Source organism: Orbilia oligospora (assembly GCF_000225545.1).
Source record: "Orbilia oligospora ATCC 24927 unplaced genomic scaffold scaffold00043, whole genome shotgun sequence".
Classification (NCBI taxonomy): domain Eukaryota; kingdom Fungi; phylum Ascomycota; class Orbiliomycetes; order Orbiliales; family Orbiliaceae; genus Orbilia; species Orbilia oligospora.
Window position 1 is genome coordinate 2,094,711 of NW_011645600.1, and position 23,066 is coordinate 2,117,776.

A 23,066-nucleotide genomic window follows, 5' to 3' on the forward strand; every position below is an offset into this window, starting at 1 on the left:
GAATTGAGATGCGCCTCAACCGTCTGACCCAACTATACGGATCTATCACACCCAAACTTCTTATATCTGCTGCTTGTACATCTCCAAAGTAGTCTATGAAACCTACCTACCTTTCTATTTATTATATAACATCATCACCATCACCACCATCATCACCACCATCCTTCGAACCTTTCGACCCATCTTTAGGCTAATACCTGCTGCACAAATTTCCCCCATTACCTTTCTCGTCACTGTGCGTTGGTAGCTAGGAGGCCCAAGTTGCGGATTATCACATTACGTCCTTCGTTTTTAGCCTGCTCCGAATACCAGAAGAGATAATAAATAAGACGAGACGAGAGAAGAAGAACCCGAATATCAGTAAAGAGAGAAAAGAAACCTCTAACTCCAAACCAAATACAAACCATCGATCCACCTGCTTGCTTGCTTTGCTTGCTTGCTTGCTTGCTTGCTTGCTTGCTTGCTCTCTTGCCAAAAACTGCGAGTCATTCTGCAGCATCATTCCAAGTATCGGGTACCATCACGGCCCCGAAGCCCAAGCACAAACCTACCTCGTTTCTGATCTGACCTGCTGTAGCCCACCCGTTCCCCCTCCACAGACGGGAAAACAATCCTGATTAAAAAAAAAACCAGTGATCTTCTTTTCCTTTTGTTTCGAGCTCTGCCAGAACAGTCATTTTGTGTACCCAAAACAATCACCAGGATTTCTGTTCCGTATTTATTCTTTCTGGGCTGTCCTAAGGTTCTCCTTCACGGGCACTCGGAATCTTTTCCTTTTTTGTTCACATCACACACTCTCTCACTGGGTTCCTCGTTCAAGTCGACAAGCTGGATTCCCACGGCAGCACCTCGGAGCGTTGTGCGCTTTCTACAGTGCAGCCTTCAGATTTCCATTACGGCTGGTCTGGTAGGCTACGAACACCAGAGTACAGTAACGAAGGCATCAAAGTAGAACCAGGTAAGGAACAAAACCATCATCCATCCATCCATCCTTTTCCTCTTCTTCCCTTTTAGCCTCCCTTTTTATTTCATCAAATACTCTCTATAAGAAAGAGAGAAGCAAAATACATCGTTTTCAACAACCAACCTTCGAGTTTTCCAGCTCGACTTAGCTTGTTGTATCAGCTTGATTGGCTTGGGATGTGGGGATTGTCCCGAACTATCCTGCAGCCGCCTTTTTTTCCCTCCCGAACTCGAAAACACCCCCCAGCTAGCTGTTGTTATCTTCTCTCTTAGCCTTTTACTTGTATTCATTTATCACATCTACATCATCACCATGTTATGCATTCGGGATGTAAAGCTAACACACATGTTCAGATACCCCGCGAAGTGAGCGGGAGCTCTATAGTCTGGGAAACCTGAAGATTTCTACCCGTCCTCTCACACTAACTCCTCCCCCATCTGTTCACTCTTCTCCACAGATGGAGGAACAGGATCCCGGAAATGAAGCTAGTCCTGTGGAGATTTCTTCCACGAGTACCTTGCCTCCTCCCGTGAGGGCAAGCATTACTCTACCATCGTTGATGGAGGTAAGAATCAAGCTTCTTCTTCTTAACAAAAAAATTTCAAATCGTGTGGCAGTATTCTAACTTTTAATTCTCAGGCTATTCCTGAGTTTCGATCTCATACTCCTTCCCGGAAATCTATGAGCAAGCCTCGTGGGTTGACGAGTATAATCTCGCCGACTGCCCTTCCACCTCATCCATTTGGAAGCCCGGTGTCTCCAGGAAGGACGATCCCGAATGCAGAGGTTAACCTTGGAACACTTCAATCACCTAAGAGAAGAAGACTATCCATCCGAACATCGGTTGGGGTCCCTTATCCACAGACTGAAGCCCAGCGTGATGAACTCCGTGAACAACGAAAGCATGTTCCACTTACTCCCCACAGCCGGGCTGCTTCTGTCTCAGGATCTTTTCAAATGAATGAAAGAAGCTTGAGTGCAAGCATTCTTCCATCCTTCCCACAGCTTCACCAATCGTCGATGGCTGGACAAAGGCATTTCTCCATGGTTAGCCCACGAGCGACAACATACGATCTTCCAATCACCCCTGCTTCTTCCGACCGACCGCCATTTGGAACTCCTTATATGTCCGAACAAACTCCAATTTTCACATCACCTTTCGAGAAGGATAGACAATACCAATCTGGTTCTCTGAACGAAGTTCTTCATGGCGCTCACCAAAACCACAACATTTTGCAACACAAACTCAGTCCGACATCTCCCAACCACTCCCTCCCATACCCAAGCTCGATGTATCCTAGTTCCAGAATGGCGGCTCCCTCGCAAGACAGGTCGCCGTTTTCTAGCAGTCAGATGCCGCATCCATCTCAGATGGAACACTCTGATCCATATGATCAACTCAGAGGCGGCAAGCGACGAAGAGGAAATCTACCAAAGCAGGTTACAGACCTTCTACGAAATTGGCTGCACGCTCATCTTCATCATCCTTACCCTACCGAAGACCAAAAGCTTGAACTTGTCAACCAGACCGGGCTCACAATGAACCAGGTAAATTGCCCTCTTGAATTCCTAAATATAAGTTTTTCTTTACTAACTTTGTTTGATATAGATTAGCAATTGGTTTATCAATGCTCGGCGACGAAGGCTGCCGGCTTACAACCCTCCAAACAATTCGGCACGCAGCGACATGGATGCAAAAGGGCATTTGGCCTATCTGAGGCCCACTGATATCCGCCCCAGCGTAAGCGGGGCTCCATAAAATACTTCGGAGTTTTTTCCCTTCTTCTTTTCTTTTCTTTTCTTCCTTTCCTCCCTTTGATATTATCAAGTATGATATTGTATGCTGTTCTTAGCCTCAAAACAAAAGAAAGGGTTGTTCTTGTTACGGATATATCGTTATTTCATGGGCATTATTTCGGCGTTTATTCAGGCATCTTTTTTGGAGCAGGTGGCGATGTAAATGTATCCTTTTTCAGCGGAGCTATCTTCGATTTGTTTGGTTGTATTTTTTATTATCATTTTTTCTTTCTTTCCCTTTTCCGTCTACATGACTGGACTACTGTTACCCAATTATTCCCTCAAAATATAATGAACCTTACCATACATATCATACTTCCCTCTCAGCTCTTGATTTCTTTTATTATTTTCCTCCCCTTGTATTAAAAGCGGAAGAGTTGTTACTCAGGGGGTGGATTTCCCTTGTCCTCAGCACACCAGCGTACACGAATTATGTATGTACATTTTTTACCAGCAGATACAATGATATCTTCAGACCCTAGCATTATCTAATATTACTGGTTCCACGATAAAGCCGCCCACCCTGTGACCGAGCACCTTTTATTTCTAGCTTCCCAGCTTCTTTGACTCTACCTGAGAACCTTCTCTGACAGGTTTCGAGACCAAAGGAAAAGGGCATTGTCGGGGGGGCGGAGCAACACAGTTTCTCCAACAGGTTTCCCATCATGGAGCATCTCGGAAGGTCCAGTCGAGGACCCAAGCGGACGGAAACATTGGCCGAGGAGATGGGAAGGGAGAAAAGGGCTCGAAAGACGACGTGCATTTATGGGGTCGTGTCATAGCGCCTTAGCGGCCGTTGTCTGCTGATTATTCTTAGCAGCGTCTCGCCTACAGAAAAGTCCATGGCGTCCATGCTAAATGTTCGCTGTCAATTTACTGTGTGCGCTCGAGCCTTGCACTGTTCCGATCGATTTTTCGCTTGCTTCCTGTCAAAGAGTAAAATGGCCGCCCTCATTCCGATGCCAGATCGGTTTCATCATCCACGGGAATGCTTGCAAAACAACAACCCTATCCAATAACTTTTTCCTGGAGCCATAAGAAGGTATGGATGGACATCGTCATCGTCATCATCATCATCACTTTAATATGTATGTGTACAATACTAAACAAAAATATTATCTGCAAGCTCGCCGAAGAGAGATGGCAAATTGACAAAGGACAAAAAAAAGGTTCGAGATTCGAGACCGACATATCATCATTCGGCAAACGGTTGACAGACACACATTACCACGGACACGGACCAGGATCATACAAGGAAAAAAAAAAGAAAGGCTACTATTTTTATTAACAGATATTTAATTTGCTATTTGTGCGTGGCGTGGCGTGTATAAAAAATGTGGAGATTTCAATTCAATTCGCTTTCCTTTCGTCTATTCAGCAAGGAATCGTCCCCCCATCGACGTCGGTTACAATTATTGCAAGTGGTTTGCTTGACCAGATATGCTGGTTCTCTTTGCTTGATGTCGCACCGACATGACCATCCCAAGGTTCTTCTATGGTACCAAGCATTCCGGACAGCTAAGCAAGCAGCATCCGAGAAAGGATTCCCATGTCGATGGATCGGTCAGGGTTTCCCGGTTTAGGTGTGTCGAGGCTCCTCGGGAACGTTCGATATTCCCCCATGTCGGTCTGGTCCAGCTTGGACACGAATTGTACAGAGCACAGATTACAGTTACAGAACCTAGTAGCTATAGCACCCGGGGAGGGTTTCTTCCCGGAGTCGCACGAATCATGCTGCTATCCCCGAAGGTTCAACCAATTTGCCGGGACGCAATATGAAAAGAAAAGGAAGGGACTGGGGGGGCTAGATTCGCTTAACCAGCCCTTGCTGTCATGACACAAACCTGCCAAACCACCGAACCAGCGACATCCTGGCCGAAACCAACTAAAATCCAGGCAACAGGGGAATCTGCAGTTTCCTATCATCTGCATCCTCGGGTCGACCAGACGACTTGGTGAGTACAGGCCATCTATGGTATACTCGGTTCTGAAAATAGGCTTATCGAATTTACCTAGGTAAGGGAGTACATTTTTTGTTTTTGTTTTTTTTGGGGTTTTCTGGGGTTTAAGTTAGTAAAAATCGTTACCTGCTTAAAAGAGGTCAACCTGAAGATTCTAGTTTGAAGGACCATTGTGTCAAAACGATGGGACTCGGACCACTTGGTTTGATTACGGCAGTTCCCTCCCATGCGGCACGTGGAGCTTAGTTTCGGCTTTAACACCGCCCGTTATGAAATTTCTCAGCTCGTTTACATACATGGCAAGACAAACTTTTTTTCTTTCTTTCTTCTTGAATGTGGAGCTATCCACTTGCATTTTTTACCCAATTGAATTCCACATGTTAAGGTTCGAAAATTCGAATCTTAACAAAAAATAATCTCGCAAGCGCATTCTGTCTACAATAAAAATCATAATGACAGGTAGCCCAAAAAAACCCAAGTGCTCCAGGGGATTGAAACTCCAGACTAGTTCCGAAACAAGCTTGAAAGTAGTTTAGCAAACTATAGAACTTAGCTCGAGTAACTACCTACCAACATAATACACAGGTCTCTAAATATATATATTTTCACCAGCTTAATAGCCCTTTCCAGCCAACTCCGTCCCTAATATCATATTCACCTCCCACTCATCCGCAGGTCGATTCCTATCTTCTTCCCACGTAATCTCCAAATCAAGCATTACCAGCTTTCCACTTTGTTTATCCCACAGAACGTTATCCGGTCCCGGATCGCCGTGTTTGATACCAATCGAACGTAAGATTTTGGTAGCTGATATCGCTTCTTGACGGATTAAAGTCTTTTCCTCTTGTGACATCTTTTTTATCATTTGGTAGTCTAATGTGACTCCTTTCTCTTTAGTGAAGACGATGATATGACCGTTGCGGTATTTCCCGGATAGGATTATATCGCCGAATGCTAGCATTTTTGCGAAGTATCTTGATGGGGGGAGGAGGAGGTAGCTGTTCTTTTCGTGGGTATACCTATATCAAGGTTAAACTAAAGTAGGTACAATGGTAATGATAATAGGGATGTTTATAAATACCTTTCAACGAGATCGACTGGAAAGTATTTGGCAATACATTCATGATCAATGCCGTTAAGTGTTCCGACGAATATCTTCTTCTTGTGGTTCTCGGAGTACTCGTAGAGATCTTTCTGGATTTGAAAGAGATGTTGGGAAATTCCGTTTTCACCGAAGATGATTGATTTTGGCGTGAGGTCTTTGAGGCGGAGTGGTGGTGTTTTTTCTTGAAGGGTCGTGGCTGTGGTGATTGGTGGTGGTGGCTCAATCGGGGGAGTATCGCCCTCCTCTTCTTCCCCCTCCCCCTCCTCCTCTTCTTCTTCATCATGCGGTGAATCCCCGGTCACATTCGAACCTTCATGGAATCTATAACCCCCACCCGCTCCGAGCGTGCCCATATAGTAAAAACACTGAAGAATCGTAGGTTCCACATCATCGAATTTTATCGGGTCCGTAATGTCAATCTTTTACTACCCGTGCGTTTTACGAATATAGTGCATTCGTATGTTGAGAAGAACCCATATCTACAATTTTCACGTATCATAGATTGGGTTAGATGACCTGGTGGTATCGATATCATGATATATGCGAGTTAGTATACGATATATATATATATATATATAGTTAGAAGCGTGAAGTCTGCGCAGGGGTTAGAGAATACTCCCGTACCAATAGGTCCCTTTAGGCACACCTGACGAAACCACAAGCCCTTCCGTACCTCCGAGGCCTTTAAACCCCCCATATACCGATAATCCGGGTTCCAAAATACATCAAAAACCCCTACTACCCGACATTCGACACTAGAAGTTTGGAGAAGTGGTGATTTCATAATCATGATATCTGCATCACCATCGTACCCATCATCACCAGCACAATGGTGTAGAACTCGAGAATCACCGAAACGGAGATCCCTCAATCCCTCATCATCGGCGGAAGTGTTGAATACGGCTCCTAATACGGCTCCTACATTTGCTTGGAAACGATTTGCAAGGCTATATCTATTCCCGACTACGATCGTCTCACCGCTTTCTTCGGAGGACTCCGTGCGCGTGGCGATGAGTTTCCTGCTAAGGTCGGTTTTGTTAAGAGTATCTTTGACATTTTTTGTGAATTCTTTCCAATGGCCGAGGTCCTCTGCGTCGATTGGGCTGGTCTTGAAGTTTCTGGGGCACTTATCAAGGTGGCTGTTAAGCTGTAGGTTAACGTTGTCTGTTGCGAATAGAATACTGGGGAGAGGACGGGAAAGAAGCTGTTCGATGGTCTCCATGCGTATATATGGTCGTCGTTGTATTAATACTATATTAATCTGCGGTTTGTTGCAAGTTGGTTAAGGTATTTTGTTGGAGTTGAAGAGTTGGAGTAGAGCATTAGGGATGGGGCTTAAAGGTTATTGTATTGATATTCATGATCGATTGAGAATATTTTTGGCTCGGGAAATTCCTTTTTCTTCATGGATCGTCGTCGACGTGGAAGCCCATGTGGCATTTGGAAGTTTGTAAAAGTATAATAGCTTTTGGAGGTAGCTCTGTACTGTGTTGCGTGGTTTTTCGATTCGCCAATTGCTAATTACTATAATTACTACATGCTACAGTTCCTACCTAGTATGTATACCTAAGTACCTATCCAAGTGCAAATACTTACTTAGGTAGATTGAATTTTTAGACCAGCTTGAATTCGATCATGAATTTTGAGATCTGATGGTCACAGATGATAAAGCACGCGCCTAGCTAAAGGTTTACTTATTTCGGTACTAGGCACAAGTCGAAATCCCGTATAAAATATAAAGCAATCGCCGAGTCTATCGACATCCTAGGATGATCCCGCCGCCCCTTTCTCAAGTTGATTGAATACGAGCCATCCCCGTAGAGACAATTAAAATAGACCCTAGTTTGATTTGACGGTTTGTTCTGAAAGATACATCCACATTCTTCAGCTGAACAAAACACAAAGCAGCTCTTTTCTGCATTGTACAAAATGTGCTTCGGGTAGACCTGGTCGATCCCAGCGACCAATGGCCAGCCTCATGCTCACCTGCATGGTTGCAGGAGTATCCTACGGAAGCGAGTCTGCGCCGCCTGGGTCTGAGATTGAGACAGGAAAGGGAGCCCATTCAGCCGGAGAGCCATGCAGGCGCGCGAGCGGGCCCTCGCTTTGTCGGATTTATGTCAGTCACATTTGTCATTTGTGATATGATATAGGCGGATATATAATCCGCAGATATAATATATACATAATAGCTCAGCTGAGCCCCAGGAAGCGAGCTCGGGGGCTCCCAAGTAGTTCGTGGGTGTGATACCACACTGGCTAAAATTAACCAGAGGGGGGGAAAAAAAAAAGAGAATGGCCGTATATGCTTGTCTCTATCTACACGATCACGCCTATATGCTTGGGGTAACATATATTTTGCGGTATTATATTATACGGTTTACTCGCCGTCTTGGATGCAGGAAGATGCTTATCTGACGGATTACTATTTGATCTGACGATTTGAAACCGATATAATGCACAAATGTCTCTCCCTACGATAGTTACACGGATATATGAGAGCGGAATGACTGTCGATGCATGGTGTCAGAGCCCCGACAGTAGAAGAGGCATGGTAAAAGTCTAAACGAGTAGAGTCCTCCCGAGGAAACGACTGGACATTTGCTCGACGGGGTTTAACTCTAAATGCTGTGTTACTACCTTCGGCCCAGATCAGGTAAAATACGAGTGTCACGTATAATTTAAGTACTTAGCTATATCATGCTACCTTCAGTCCACTTTGTTCCACGCCCCGCCACATGGGGGGGGGGACAGCACATCGATCATATGAAGCTCTCCTAATCAGGTAGTGAACATACACCATTTGTATAGTTTAAGGCTTCCGTAATTCATATTCCTGCGTAAGAGCTTGCTCCCAATGGTGGTCTATGACTCTGTGGAACGTTTCCTAGCAGAACATTTGCCGGCAGCGATCCAACTGGTAGCTGGGTTACGCAGAAGGAGAGAGCTGTGGTTGCACAGGAACCACGTACGTCCAATCGACCTTTCTCAATATGCGATCTGAGTACACTTGGGATGACGAGCCATTTCCCCATAACCAACCACACGGGATCGCTGGGGATAACACAAAGTCTATCTTGCCGCTTATTCACCTATTCCGTCGACCGCATTGATTGAATCTATGATAGTCAAAAACGATTGAAGAACAACCCCATGTGAGTTCCAAATTGTGCATGTGAGAAAGGGAGGAATCTCCACATGGGTTGGTACTATTGAGCTGCAGCCGTGCCATATCTTTGTTACCATCTTCTTTGATAAGCGGTTGGACAGGTTCGTGCCAATTACCAATCTACTATCGAGTATTAATACATTCGAGTCTGTGGAACAGCTTTAGCGAATATAAGCATAATTCAAATTATGCAAAAAGGGAGGTGCTTGTATTATAAGCAAAAAATGATATTGACGCCTGTTATACACCCTGTTCGTTTTCTTAGCCAAGCAAAATGGATATCTGTCATACCAAAATGGTGTCTTTTGAGGAGAGATGCAATCGGATCGAAAAGATCGGGAGATGTTGAGATGCAATGAAAGATATGGACCCGGCCCGATCTCTCAAATCTAATTCTTTACGCCACCGGTTTCTGAAGCTTGTGATCCTATTGAACCTTGATAACCCGCAAAATAGCTCTTGGTGGAACCAAGAACACCGAAGCCATACACCACGTACGCACCCTCGATGGTGGGTGCAGGAAAGTCGATGTATTAATCGTATTCTGAGCCCATTTCCTTCCCCCCTTGAAGACTTCTTCCGTACCCACCTCTCCCCGCGTCATAGTCTTCCCTGTACTCGTCTCTCACCTGCCCACCGCTCTTGCCACGCCCGTACTGTCTGCCTTCCTTAAAGCCAGGGTCGAGATCTGTTCGTACGATTCGTTCGTCGAGTTTCGTGCCACCGATGTACTTCATACAGTCTAGCGCGTCCTCGTGCGTATAGTATTCGACAAAACAGAAGCCACAAGGTGTCTTTGCAAAGCGGTCCAAGCCCATCACCAATCGTTTAATTTCTCCACATCTAGAACGTATGTGAATCAGCATAAGACTATTCCCATGTGATAATAGAGGTCTGGTCGTACTTCGAGAATAGCTCGTGGATTTGCTCTTCCGTTGTGTAGAATGATCTGGGCCGTAGTCTTGTAAGAACATGTCCAACGGGCACCTATTTTCGGAGGAAAACCTTACAGATTACCAACGTAGAGTGTCGTAGCATCCTTTAAAGGGTCTTCTTTGTTCGCAGCATCGTCTCTAGTCCGTTTCTATAGTCCAATCCAAATCGCTTGTCAGTCTCTAGGTTTCCATCATATAGTAATTGTCGCTAGATCATACACCCGATTTGTCGTAATATGTGCTCGGCCTATCTAACCGCTCGACGGTGCTTTGATGTTGTTGATGGTGCGACATATCTGCTGTTGCTGCTGCTGCTGATTTAGTTATTGAGGTAGGGAGTGTCGGTGAGATGGTGAGTTCGAACGTTTGTCGGCTGCAGGTTCCGGGAAGACGCGTTTTCCCTGTTAACAAAAATGCGATGCGACCAAAAGTCACCAACCCAGAACCAGCCATTTCTTCAAACCTCCATCAACGTCACTTCATCACTTCACCTCTACCCCCCACTTACAGCTCATTGACAACGACACATCTTTAAATACTACTCTAAGTTTATTCGAGGGTTTTATATGTGTCGTGCGACCGGGAAGTGACGGGAAAAAATCAGTTTTATTTTCTGATACACCGCCGGTCCTAACATCCACTGTTTTCGATAATAACGACTTCTATCCTCCAGATCCTCAGCGCTAGGACGCGTATAACAACACCCAGTAGCGCCAATGCCAGGTCCAGTTGTGTCGCCGATACTGCCAGAATGGCTACGTGAGAATTCGCTAGTCTCAGGACTTCTTTCCGAACCATCGTCGAAAGCCGGCTTCGACAATAGGAAGCTACCTAAGAAGCTATTTTCTAGCCAGAAAAGGACGATATTTTTGCGTGAGACGGAGCTTTTTGTTGTTCATGGGAAAGAGCTCAGATGCGCAGATCTGAAAGATCTCAAAGCTGGTTCAGATAAGGGGGAACAATATGGTGGTATCGCTTATCAGGTAGGACTTTGATACCGTATTTGCAGGGTGGGACTGGCCTATGCTGACCTTTGTGACATATAGAGCCTAGAGCTGCCACACCTAGACTTCGAGATTTCTCAGATCATTAGAAGTGCGGATGGCGAGACCGCGGTAGTTGTGGGGGAGTATGATGTTGGAGTTGCCCTTCTACCTGCCCCCGGGGTTATAACTCTGGGAGCTCGATCGAAGATTGCTCTCAAGTAAGCCTTTTTTGTTTTGGCTGTAACGATATAATTCGCCCGTATGCTAACTTGGGTTCTTAGATGCTTCAAGCTTGAACCCGCGCCCACTCAGACACCTTCTCGCGTCTTAAGAGCCATTTTCCACCCTTTGGGCGCCCGACCTTGTGTCGTTGTCCTCACAGAGGATGCTATGATAAAGTGAGTATATTGGTATTTCTTTCTAACGGAACATTGCTAAGCGGGTAATAGTGTCTACGAGGTTGAATTCAACAAAGAAAGTGCCACCGTTGAACCTACTGAAACCTTAGACATAAAGCAGATGCTCGGGATCGACAGGAATAGCAGCTACCTGATGGATGATATCGAGCCCACTTCTATATGCTTTGGTGGGGTTGGCTCCATCTGGTCCATTTTCACACTGTATATTTTGATGAGGAACGGCGAAATATATTCCCTCTGCCCGTTCCTTCCTTCGAAATGGTAAGTAGAAATACCATTGGGGTTGTACGGCTCTAAAAGCGTATACCAACTAACATTTTGGTAGGATGCTGGATACCGATTTCTTAGACGAGCTAAAATATGAGCTGCAGGCGCATAAGGAGATCAGAGACTCAGGGGACCCCGCAATCCCGGCCTCTGACAAACATAATTCCAAGCAAATTTGCTTTTGGATTCATGAAATATCTCGTTTGATCAGGGTCCAGAGCCTTGCGAACGGACATGACGAGTTTGACGAGGAACCTGTGGGCTATATCCTGTCAAGGCCAACTCTGCCAGATCTTATAACCCCGCTGCTACAAGGGCCTTATCTACTACAACCGGCTCCGGAGGACAATTTTGATGAATCGATCTTCGCGTCGGACATCGCCCGTATCGGTGCTGCCCATTATGCCGTTATCGCGGTTGCGTGGTCCTCGGGGAAGATTGATTTGATGCTGGAGTTTGAAAGTGTAGCGCCAAGGTGGCACTCGACCTCCTTGAAATACAAGAAGTTCAACGAAAGGACACCTTACCCGGTTATTTCTGGTTACGAGACTATTAATATTGCTCTGCCCGAAGCTACAGAAGGCTCTTCAGCAATCCATCCTAGTTTCACAGTCGATATCAATTTCCCGAATACATTACTCTTTAGCCACGGATCTGGAGTCGAGATGCTGAACCTAGAAGATTGGATGAATAAACTCACAGCGGTCATTGACCAAGAGGAAGACGAGAGAGCGATTGAAACCGCTCTAGCAAAGTCGGAGCGAACGGGTGTGATCCACATGATTGGCGGCCAGAAGAATGCACCACGATACCCTGTCGTAGGAACTGCGATGATATATGATGCGTACCTGGGATACCTTCTCATCGGTGCGACGACTTCAAAACCAGCCTTCGCCGTCCTACAGCTTCCTTCGAAATACCACACCCAGATGCTAAAACTAAAACAAGAAAGAAGCGATCTCTCCTCAACCTCATCGAGGCTCACACCCCGTCCTCCAATCCCGGTATCTCGCACCTCCCACGAAGATGCGATTGCCAGTACCGAACAAAGAATCAGGGAATGCCGACAGCGACTCCTTCTAGTCAAACAAGTTATCGACCCTCGTCTTCTCAAGATGGAGATTCTCGTTAACAACGACCATTCCATGGTGCTTAAGAAGCTTAAAGACCTGTTATTTGATGAAATGGACGCTAGATACGAGAATGCCCAGCAAATCCACGCCGCGGCCATACAGCAGCAGAAACGGTTCCACGAACAGATAAATAATATTCGTCGGTTCCAGAAGCAACTGTTGGAACGCGAAAAACAACAGCAGGAGATTCGCGAGAAGCTTAAGAAGGCGACGGATGCGCAACAGACGTTGAAGGATAAGGTTGATGGGATTTTGTCCAAGTTGTCAGCTATCAGCAGGAAAGGAGGGTACTCCTCAATGTCGCAAGCGGAGCAGGAGTATGTTGAGGAGCTGGATGGTATCGAAAAGATTACTAACCAGATCGGTGTAAAACAACGGAAGGTATGTTCTCTTCATCACATTGGGGGGTTTTGTTTGAAGAACAAGTTTTTTTGATAATATTATGATGCTAACATTCTGGAATAGATAATGTCATTTGTAGGAACACTGAGCAGGACGACTCCTCTTGCAGGCGATAGCCAGCAGGCTAAGCCGAAATCCGAGGAGGACCAAGAAGCGCCTGATTCGAATCGCGAGGAACTGACGAAGATGGTACAAAAGGAGCATAGGTTGATAATTGAAACCAAAAAGAAAGTTGAACATCTCGAGCAACAGTTCCAAGAGATCAGATTGAGCACTTGAATTGGTCGTTCATAATTTTTAAAATTTCTCTTTCTCTATATTATGACTTTGCACTTATTACAAAGATGTTATGATACTACTTTTGCAATTAAGCGACTGTTAATTACTTAACTGTGGAAGCAGCTCTCTTTTTTTTTGCAAATGTGGGTCATGATGTTTTCTTTATTATTGGTAGTTGTTTATTTTTTATATTTTTTTTATGTATTATAAAGCGATTTTAACGATCATCACGATGATGAAGAGGAGGGATAAGAAGGAGGAGGAGGAGGAGGAGAAGAAGTTTAGTGGAACTGTAGACATCGAAAGCGGAAGATTAGGTATGCAGTTTGGTGCCATGCATTGATCATGACGCTAAAACATTGTAACAAGATACCCTCCCCAATGAAATATATACACGTCGACTTTTGTGGCGGTTAACGACCGATTGAATAAACGCTTGAAAGATAGAACGCTTGGTAGGATTACAAATGCTTAATTCTGCGAGAGAGAGAGGGGGGGGGAGAGAAAAGAAAGACCAGACTCCGGATGTAAAAAAAGATGAAAAGGGCAATAAGCGGGAGGTTCCTCCGGTTGATATATTTTCGGGGTGCAAAAACATGCAAACGTCAGCTTTTCTTCCCCGCGAGGCAGTACCGAAAACGAAGAGTGAAAGGGAAACTCCAATTTGAAAAAAAAAAAAAAAGAGAAACTTGTAATAGATGTCGATATCAAAAAAGTGGCGTGATTTGAACTCCTGGGATTTCCAACTCAAAAAAAAAAAAAAAAGGGAAGTCGTCGATAAACCGGGATATCGAATAAAAGAGATACAAAGAAGGAAAGAAGGGAAACGTATCACAATCTCCCCACGATCACCTATCAACCCACAACAACCGCCTCCTTACTCACATCCTCCCCCAATATCCTTTCCCTCTTCCTCACACCATTCGTAGACCCCGGATTCGTTTCCGACGTTATGGACGATAAATTCGATATAGACGTCGACGTCTGTCTTATCGGTTTCTTTCGAGATATCGATGATGGGAGGTAATCTTCTATGACACGGAGGATGTATACTAGTGGTTCTAGCAGGAAGAGGATGAAGATTGGGAGGATGCAGATGAGACCTAGTGTTATCTGGGAAGGGGAAAAAACGGGTTAGCAGGTTTATTCCTGATGTTTTTTTTATTGATTTATCTTTATATATACCTAGATAGGTATCTTTTAGGTATGAAATTTGGAAGGAGTTAAGGGAAAAGGGTGGAACGTACGAAGAGACGAATGATTATATAGCGTATACTGTCGATTATGGGGTACAGGTCCATTATTAAATATATACTTAAGTATATATATTATATATAAAGAAGTATCCTCGAGACCGCGGGCAGCAAGAATGGAAGTATCGAGGGTTGGACACCAAACCAAGCCACGATGTCAGCTGGGCAGGTTAGGATAGGTTAGGTAATCGCTGTAACAGGGTTGGATCGAATAAGATGTTGTTGGGTCGGGAGTTAAGTTGGCGGACTGGCGGATCGATCGACCTTTTCTCTTAGCCTGTGCGACAATGATGACGATGAAGTAATATTATTGAGCTTAGAATTCAGCTCAGCTCGTGCGGTTTCACGGGATCCTGGGGTTTTTATGGAATATGTGTGATAGACCAGATCTGGGAAGGTTCACGGCACTTGCAGATGTGGGAAATGCGGGTTATAAGCTTTCGCTGAAGTATGCGTATATACAAGTAAGTAGGTACTTGATACTATTTTGGATCGGACGGGTGATAGGTTTCTGGTGGGAGGAGATAAATAAATAAATATGGAATGAGATTCAGAATTCTTTTCCTATAAATACTTAGGTACTAAATAGATGAAAGAAATCAAGAGTAAAGATGACTCTTGAGTTTTAAAGAGATATCATGATTGTCTCGATACAATACTAAAAGCGAAATTTTTAATTGAACGGCTGCGCCGATATTAGCATTTCCGCTACCGAGACCGAGACCGAGATCCAAGGAGTGTTTGCTTGGCTAAGAATAGCAGCTTCAACCGAGCCTCACGAGTCCACGTAACAAACAAGCACTATTCGTTAGTAAAGGGCCAAGAATATTAAAATGTCGGGTTCACATGCAAGCAAGCATTTCTTGGACTCTGCGTACGACGTATGTACGAAGTATGTATGTAAGCTTGCTTGCGTGAGGTCGAGTCAGTGGAACGACTTATAAGGGGGAAAGAATAGGCTATGGTATTGCATGAGTTCCAATTGGCCATGGAAGAGCTGTAAGTATCAGTTATCGGGTTATCTCGTCGATAACAATATGTTTCCTGTCAGATTTGAATTCGAAAGATACCGTGAAAAGAGAACGTTAACTACCTTCTGGATAGATCTGTAGAACGATGGGTATAACAGGGGGAACGACAATTATACCCCTCGTCGTAGCCTTCTTTTGCGCGAATTTTGTGATGAATGTAATATAAGGTAATGTAAGGTAAGGTAAGCTGGAGCGATGATGATGAAGGGACTATACTATAGTATTGCATGTTCGAAGGCACGAGCTGAAGGTAGGACGGACGAGGTTGAGCAGTATATATCATCGGAGGCCGCGCACCGAGTACCGAGTACCGGGCCACACGATCAACAATCTGAAAATTTAGGGCCAAAGGAAGCGATGCCATTTCGCTCAAGTAATGGAGGTTACCTGCTAGGTAATTACAATTAGATGATATTTGGATCGCGAGTGGGTCCATGCCATAGTTACTTAACTAATAATATGTATGTAGGTAAGTATGTATGTGTGCGTGCAGCAAGGGACGCGGACAGTCCACAGATAAAGAAAGAAAATCCAACCAATAGAACATGACGGATTGACTGCAGGAATGGACCCGCTTTGCAGAGTCAGCGAGCAGTTCGACAGCAGCTGCTTTGACCTGTTGGTGCTCGTTTCGTGGGCCGGAGAGCGTCCACCGAAGCCCTTTTGGCTGGTTACCCTTTGCAGGGGGTTCTGTACGAGCTGTACCATGTTAATGTTAGTCGAAGGAAGTAGGCAATGAAGTAGGTACAAAACTATCGCCCAACAAAACGCCATTCTCGCCGGCCTCGCTCGATCGCGGATCCGAAGCATTGGGTTATGAGCATATGAGCATATGAGATGATATATAAGGAACTTGTAAGGCCTGCGCTTCCCTGGCCATCTTCATTTTAATCATCACCTCCAATTGATTGTCTAGTTGTCTACCTGTCTACTACAAGTCTCGCGAGTTATCCCTTCAACGTTTAGATCGTCTAGAAAAAAAGCGACTGTCGGCTGCGCACTTTTTTTTTTTTTTTTTTTTTCGCTCTCGTTCTCCCGGAGCCCTTGTAACACCACCAGCACACCACAGCTGCACCGCTGCCACCTGCATAGACTTAAACTCGACTTGGACTTAACGTAACTGAGCTTTTGCCAGCAGCGATCGCGCCCAGCTTGTTAGCTACTAGCTACCCTCCCTGCACGTTACCAACTAGCCAGGAGCCCTGATACCTTTTTTTTCTCTCTCTTTCTCTCCTTCTCTTGCTCTATTTAATTGATACCCTTCCCATTACCCTTCTTTCCGGAAATCAATTCGCCCTTCCTCTTATTCGAGATTTCAAAATATCTGCATCTCTCAGTTTAGAAATCACAATACCATCACAAGATCACAGACATGGCTTCCAGACCACAAAACGTTGGCATCAAGGCCATTGAGATTTACTTCCCAACCCAGGTTAGTTAGCTAGTTTGCCCATCTTTCGTTTGTTCGGTTTCAGGGGGGGAGAGGGAGAAATCAATCGAAGCTGGAAACTGACCCGTGTTCACCTCTGTAGTGTGTCGACCAAGTTGAACTCGAGAAGTTCGATGGAGTCAGCACCGGTAAATACACCATTGGTCTCGGCCAGACCAAGATGTCATTCTGTGATGACAGAGAAGGTACTAGTTTTCCATCTACCTTTCCAGAAAACTCCTGCAGAGTTCTAATTTCCAATGCCTTCCTGTAGATATCTATTCCCTCGCTTTGACCGTCACAAAATCCCTCCTTGAAAAGTACGACATCGACCCTACAAGCATTGGCCGTCTCGAGGTCGGAACGGAGACTCTGCTGGACAAGTCGAAATCCGTCAAGTCTGTCTTGATGCAGCTCTTCGCTCCATCTGGCAATACCAACGTCGAGGGTATCGACACCGTCAATGCCTGCTACGGTGGTACGAATGCGCTCTTCAATGCCATCAACTGGGTCGAATCCTCTGCTTGGGATGGCAGAAACGCCATCGTCATCGCTGGTGACATTGCTCTGTACAAGAAGGGTGCCGCTAGACCCACCGGTGGCGCCGGTGCGGTTGCCATGCTCGTCGGTCCCGATGCCAAGTTGGTTTTGGAGCCAGGAAAGCGTGGATCTTACATGTCCCATGCCTACGACTTCTACAAGCCCGATTTCCACAGCGAGTACCCATACGTTGATGGTCACTTCTCGCTACGATGCTACACCGAAGCCGTCGATGCCTGCTACAAGGCCTACAATAAGCGAGAGGATACTTTGAACGCTGCCACCGCAGCTCCAGCTGCTAATGGCAATGGCGTCCACTCCGCTGCCAAGGAGGGAATCGACAGATTCGATTACATGTGCTTCCACGCCCCAACCTGCAAGCTCGTCACAAAGTCCTACGCTCGTTTGCTCTACAACGACTTCTTGGCCAACTCCACCAGCGAAGCCTTCTCGGAAATTCCGGCCGAGTTGAGAGATTTGAACTACGAGCAATCTCTCACCGATAGGAACATCGAAAAGGCCTTCATGGGACTGTCCAAGAAGCGATTCAACGAGCGTGTCAACCCAGCCTTGGAGGGACCAACCAACTGCGGTAACATGTACTGCGCTAGCTTGTACTGCGGATTGGTAAGTTTGATTGCCAACAAGGGTGGCGAGCAGCTCGATGGAAAGAGAGTTGGTATGTTCAGCTACGGTAGCGGTCTTGCCAGCAGTTTGTTCAGCATTCGTGTTCGCGAGGGCTCCCAGGATTTGAAGGACAAGCTTAACTTCCACGAGAGGTTGGCTGCTAGAAGAATCGTTGATCCTTCTGTTTATGACGAGGTATGTCTCATTCCCCCATGATATCTATACGAAATCCGGAGATTTTGATGCTAACTTATTTTATTTAGACTATGCTCCTCCGTGAGAAGGCTCACCAACAGAAGGATTTCACCCCACAAGGCCCTACCGATACAATCGAGAGCAAGGCTTACTACCTTGTTAAGGTTGATGATATGTTCCGACGTGAATACGCTCGCAAAGAGTAAAACGGTTCGCTACAACAAAAAAAAAAAAAAAAATCAATTATTAACTCCGATTCACTTCGGCCCCTTTCAGTTTCTTTTAATCGGACCCTTTTTTGGCATTTTGTTTCTTTCCTTTCCGACCGGCGTCCATGATTATGATTTGAGACGGCATATTTAGAACTTTTCTTGAATACCTTTTTTTTTTAAAGTTGTAACACTATTATTACTATTACTACTATTGTCACGGGCATTCACGGGTTTTTCTTATTAACGGATAAACTTTTGGTATCAGGGAGTTTTTTTGAAGAGGAGAAGATCTAAGAGGAGGATGGGCCCGGTCAGATAGATAGCTAGACGCATCGTGCACAGTGCATATCGCGCATACAATAGAGATATTTCCAGATTTCTCATATTGAACACCGCCTGCCTTCTCGATATCTGCGTAGAAAGATAATATCTAGATGCAAACATCGATCTTAGTTTATGACATCATTGATCTTCCGAGACTCTTTTAATTTTTGCCATGAGAATCCCGACGGTATATAGACGATTTGGCAGTGGCCACATCTATACATCTGCAGTCTGTATACGGTTTGTGCGCATGTGCATGTGCACCATCCATGGTCTGGCCTGGCCATGACGGGGCATTCCGATTTCTCACAAGCCTCTTCTGTGGCGCCATATCTATCTCTGATTGGGCCGTAGTATGTGGCGCATGAGATGACAGCCCAACGCGACTGTGGGGAAGCGAGCAGGAATTCGAACAAGGGTAGCTGGTACGTGTATCTGACATCATCTGCATTAATATTTTGCATTGTTTGAGAACCTTTTTTTATTTTTTTTTATTTTTTTGATGAACACGACAAGCTTCCACTTCGGCGTCCAAGACTAGTGGTTTGGTTTTTTCTTTGTTCTCTTTTCACGGAGGGGCACTAGAGGTAATTGCACATTGATGGCATCGATCTAGATCGATATCTAACAAAGGGATATCATATATCGTAATTGATGTCGTAACTTGACTTTGCTTTGCCCGGCGCCTTTTCGAGCTATGCATATGGTCGGTCGAGAGTACATAAAGGATCCAAGTAGTCGTATCGTATCTCCGTTTGACTTCTTCAAACAGTCGGAGCAGCTGTTTCTATCCACAAGCTGAACACCTCTAAACTCCGCAAACGTTAACCCACCTAAGAACACTATTACTATCACGACATCTAAGATTCATTCCGGTTCTCGCATAACACTCAAAAGTTCCCTTGGTTCAAGAGTTTTCCATACCGTTCTTTGACTGTTAGCGATTCCTATTCGAGGTGGATATTACATCATTACGACGTACCTCTGATCAATCACGCTCTCAGCACACCCAACGGCACCCAGCTTTTCCACTGTTCTTGCTTTAAAGCAACATTCCCAGTCTTCCCTATTACTCCATCTCTTAAACATCAAAACATCAGAATAATCTCTCCCCACTACCCAAAGGATACAGCTTTGACTACTCCCAATACTACTACTAATTCTACAGTCTTTGCATCATTGAATACGCTTCACCATGAAGGTCACCGTTCTGGTGCTCTCGATAGCACTTTTCTCTGAAAGCACTCTCGCCGTCTGGGGCTTGAGCAAGCACCGTAAGTCTCCTGGGTTCTCTTCAGATTTGCTGGATATTTATTATCATTGATGGCTAACCTACTATTTTTTTATTAAAGTCTACAATAAATGGCATGAAACTGAACTTGAGCGATGGCTCTCTGACCACAATGTCCCATATCCCACCCCGGCTGACCGTAAAGACCTCGAAAACTTGGTCAAGGAAAACTGGGAGGGATACGTCGTCACACCATATGACCGTTGGGACACTCAACAACAAATTGAATGGCTCAAGCAAAAAGGTGTCGAGGTCAACCAAAAGGAAGCTGAAAACGCGGACTGGTTGAAGAAGCAGATTCAGGCCAAGTGGTATGAAACTGAAGCTACCGCCGAAGATAGCTATGGAGACGTCAAGTCTTGGTTGTTTGAAACGTGAGTCAAGTTACATCATCTTCCCCCATGAATAATATACGAGAAAGCAAGATCTTGTGTAGCTGACACGAAGTATCTCGACATTAGCTGGACCGACTCCCAACTCAAGTCGTTCCTCGATTATCATCACATCCCAAGCCCTAAGCCACGAACTCGTGATAGCCTCTTGTCTACTGCTCGCGCCAACTACGCTACTATCGCCCAAAAGGCCGATGAAACTGCCGCCTACCCTGGCGACTGGGTCTTTTCACAATGGTCTGATAGTGACTTGAAGAAATGGCTTGATGAGCATGGTTACCATGTCTACCAAGGTAGCAAACGTAATGAACTTATTGCTGCCGTTCGTCGTAGCTCCCGTCAAGCTAGCTTGAAGACCACCGACATCAAGGACACTGTCGCCCAGAGTATATTCAATTCCTGGTCCGAAAGTGAACTTAAGGAATGGCTCGACAAGAACAACATTAAGGCTCCACAAAATGGTAAGCGTGATGAGCTAGTCGCCCTCGCTCGTCGAAATGTTGCCAGTCTTACTGGTGATACTTTCTCTGCTTCGGTTACTTCTGCCTATAAGGCTTATGGTTCTGCTACCGGATCCTTGGGAGCTCGTGTCACCGCGGCTACTGATGCCGCCGCCGCTTCCGCAAAGTCCGTTGCAAATGCTGCTACCAGCGTTGTTGCCGATTATACTGCCTCAGCTACTGATGCCGCTTATGACTACGCCATTGGAGCCCGTGACAACATCTACGACGGTGTTACTGGCACATACCACAGCGCTGCTGATAAGGTTCTCGAGTCTTGGTCTGATAGCCGACTCAAGGCTTATCTTGATGCCCGTGGTGTCCCTGTTCCACAGACCGGTAAGAGAGACGAATTGGTTGCTCTTGCCCGCCTGCACAAATATAAGGCTGCTCGTGGTTATAATGCGTGGACTTTTGATACATGGACCGTTGACAACTTGAAGTATGTGGTCTCTCTCCTGTAGCACAGTCGTTAAAATACTTGCTAATCTGAACATTGATAGGACATGGCTCCAAGGCCAAGGACAGGCAGTTTCTGAAGGAGCTACCAACTCTCGTGACGAACTCGTTGCCTCTGCCCAAGCTGCCTATGCCTCTGCCTCTTCTGCCGGTGGAGACGCCTACGCTACTGTTACTTCCGCTCTCGCCCAAGCAACCGACTACGTCAAGGACAATACCTTCGAAACCTGGTCTGACAGTGAATTGAAGGCTTACCTCGATTCCTATGGTGTTCGTACTTACCAGGGTTCTAACAAGAATGAACTTATCGCCCGAGCCCGCCGATGCCGAAAGATCTTTGAAGGTGGATGGAGAGAGGAGACCGCCTTCGAGAAGTTCCAGAGGCTTGGATGGAATACCTGGGGTAATGCTATGTATTATCTTGGAGTTGGAAAGGGAAAGGCCGATGTCTACGCTAACGAGGCCGCTGGAGCTGCAAAGAAGGCAGCTAGTGCCGTTAAGGAAGAGTTGTAAACAACTTAACGCATGGTGCTTTTAGTCTTTTCTTAAAAAGAGAAACTGTCTATTTTAGTAACTTCGGGTTCTTTTTCGCTACTACTAAGGGAAAGATTGGAAAGGGTTTCTTTTGTACTTCTACTTTTATAGGGAACGAGACAATGGTTTGCACTACTGTGTAGGAACTGGCGGTTTCTTCTCCCCGCATTGCTTGATTGATTTTCTCTCTTAATTAAGTCTTGCTTTTGTTTCTTTTTTTTCCTTTTAGGTATACTCCGTATTATCTCTTTCCTTGCGTCCCATCCCAACTCAGACTCTGGTGATATCCTGTTGTATTTTTTTTCTTTCTTCAGAGCCTCGGGAAACCTACAGCATAAGAATTATATTAAAAGTTCAAGAAAAAAAATAACCCGAAGTTCTTCTGTAAACCAACCCTTCAACCGAGCTAAAAAGGATAATTGATTGAAAGAGAGAGAGAGAGAAACAAATTATCCACCCGCTTTTCTTTCGAAAACTCTCTCTTTTTCGTGGACCATGTTATTCGAACGGAAGCATGTGATTAAAGTAAGTAAAAAACTCGGGGATTCGGGGAAACCCAAGCACTATGAATATTCGTATACCATAGACCATAAACTTCTGATTCTAGAACCCGTTTGGCCGATAATTTATCTTTCCCCCGCCCCACAATTCCCCCCCCACATGCACACAACAAATATCTTGCATATTTTATAACAATGGGATGGGGGGGGAGGGGGGAAGGAACGGGATATTCTTTTTCGTGCAGAAGCGAATAGATGAATGCACACACACACACACACACACACATCGGAATAGCTCAAGTCGCTAGGTATCTAGCTCCAACTTACATTTTTTTTTTTACATATAATACATAATATACATC

At 45.2% G+C, this 23,066-nt stretch overlaps 6 protein-coding genes across 6 annotated transcripts; 4 read left to right on the top strand and 2 right to left on the bottom strand.

The window, feature by feature from the left end:
* Positions 1-1,421: 1,421 nt before the first annotated feature.
* AOL_s00043g624 (uncharacterized protein) lies at positions 1,422-2,723 on the top strand (the record flags this gene model as incomplete). The annotated part of the gene is made up of 3 exons (XM_011121110.1): positions 1,422-1,529; positions 1,604-2,512; positions 2,574-2,723. The coding sequence occupies 3 exons, from the start codon at positions 1,422-1,424 to the stop codon at positions 2,721-2,723; spliced, it is 1,167 nt and encodes a 388-aa protein (XP_011119412.1).
* Positions 2,724-5,335: 2,612 nt separating this feature from the next.
* On the bottom strand, positions 5,336-7,049 carry AOL_s00043g625 (uncharacterized protein; the record flags this gene model as incomplete). Its single annotated transcript, XM_011121111.1, has 3 exons — positions 5,336-5,741; positions 5,804-6,246; positions 6,501-7,049. The coding sequence occupies 3 exons, from the start codon at positions 7,047-7,049 to the stop codon at positions 5,336-5,338; spliced, it is 1,398 nt and encodes a 465-aa protein (XP_011119413.1).
* A 2,480-nt stretch (positions 7,050-9,529) lies between these two features.
* Positions 9,530-10,384, bottom strand: AOL_s00043g626 (uncharacterized protein; the record flags this gene model as incomplete). The annotated part of the gene is made up of 4 exons (XM_011121112.1): positions 9,530-9,839; positions 9,901-9,945; positions 10,007-10,080; positions 10,151-10,384. The coding sequence occupies 4 exons, from the start codon at positions 10,382-10,384 to the stop codon at positions 9,530-9,532; spliced, it is 663 nt and encodes a 220-aa protein (XP_011119414.1).
* A 263-nt stretch (positions 10,385-10,647) lies between these two features.
* On the top strand, positions 10,648-13,417 carry AOL_s00043g627 (uncharacterized protein; the record flags this gene model as incomplete). The annotated part of the gene is made up of 6 exons (XM_011121113.1): positions 10,648-10,914; positions 10,978-11,135; positions 11,199-11,315; positions 11,367-11,597; positions 11,662-13,117; positions 13,202-13,417. 6 exons carry the CDS (start codon positions 10,648-10,650, stop codon positions 13,415-13,417), a joined length of 2,445 nt encoding a protein of 814 aa, XP_011119415.1.
* Positions 13,418-17,073: 3,656 nt separating this feature from the next.
* AOL_s00043g628 (uncharacterized protein) lies at positions 17,074-18,698 on the top strand (the record flags this gene model as incomplete). Its single annotated transcript, XM_011121114.1, has 4 exons — positions 17,074-17,133; positions 17,234-17,336; positions 17,405-18,492; positions 18,561-18,698. The coding sequence occupies 4 exons, from the start codon at positions 17,074-17,076 to the stop codon at positions 18,696-18,698; spliced, it is 1,389 nt and encodes a 462-aa protein (XP_011119416.1).
* Positions 18,699-20,223: 1,525 nt separating this feature from the next.
* Positions 20,224-22,183, top strand: AOL_s00043g629 (uncharacterized protein; the record flags this gene model as incomplete). Its single annotated transcript, XM_011121115.1, has 4 exons — positions 20,224-20,302; positions 20,381-20,693; positions 20,781-21,653; positions 21,715-22,183. The coding sequence occupies 4 exons, from the start codon at positions 20,224-20,226 to the stop codon at positions 22,181-22,183; spliced, it is 1,734 nt and encodes a 577-aa protein (XP_011119417.1).
* Positions 22,184-23,066: the final 883 nt, after the last annotated feature.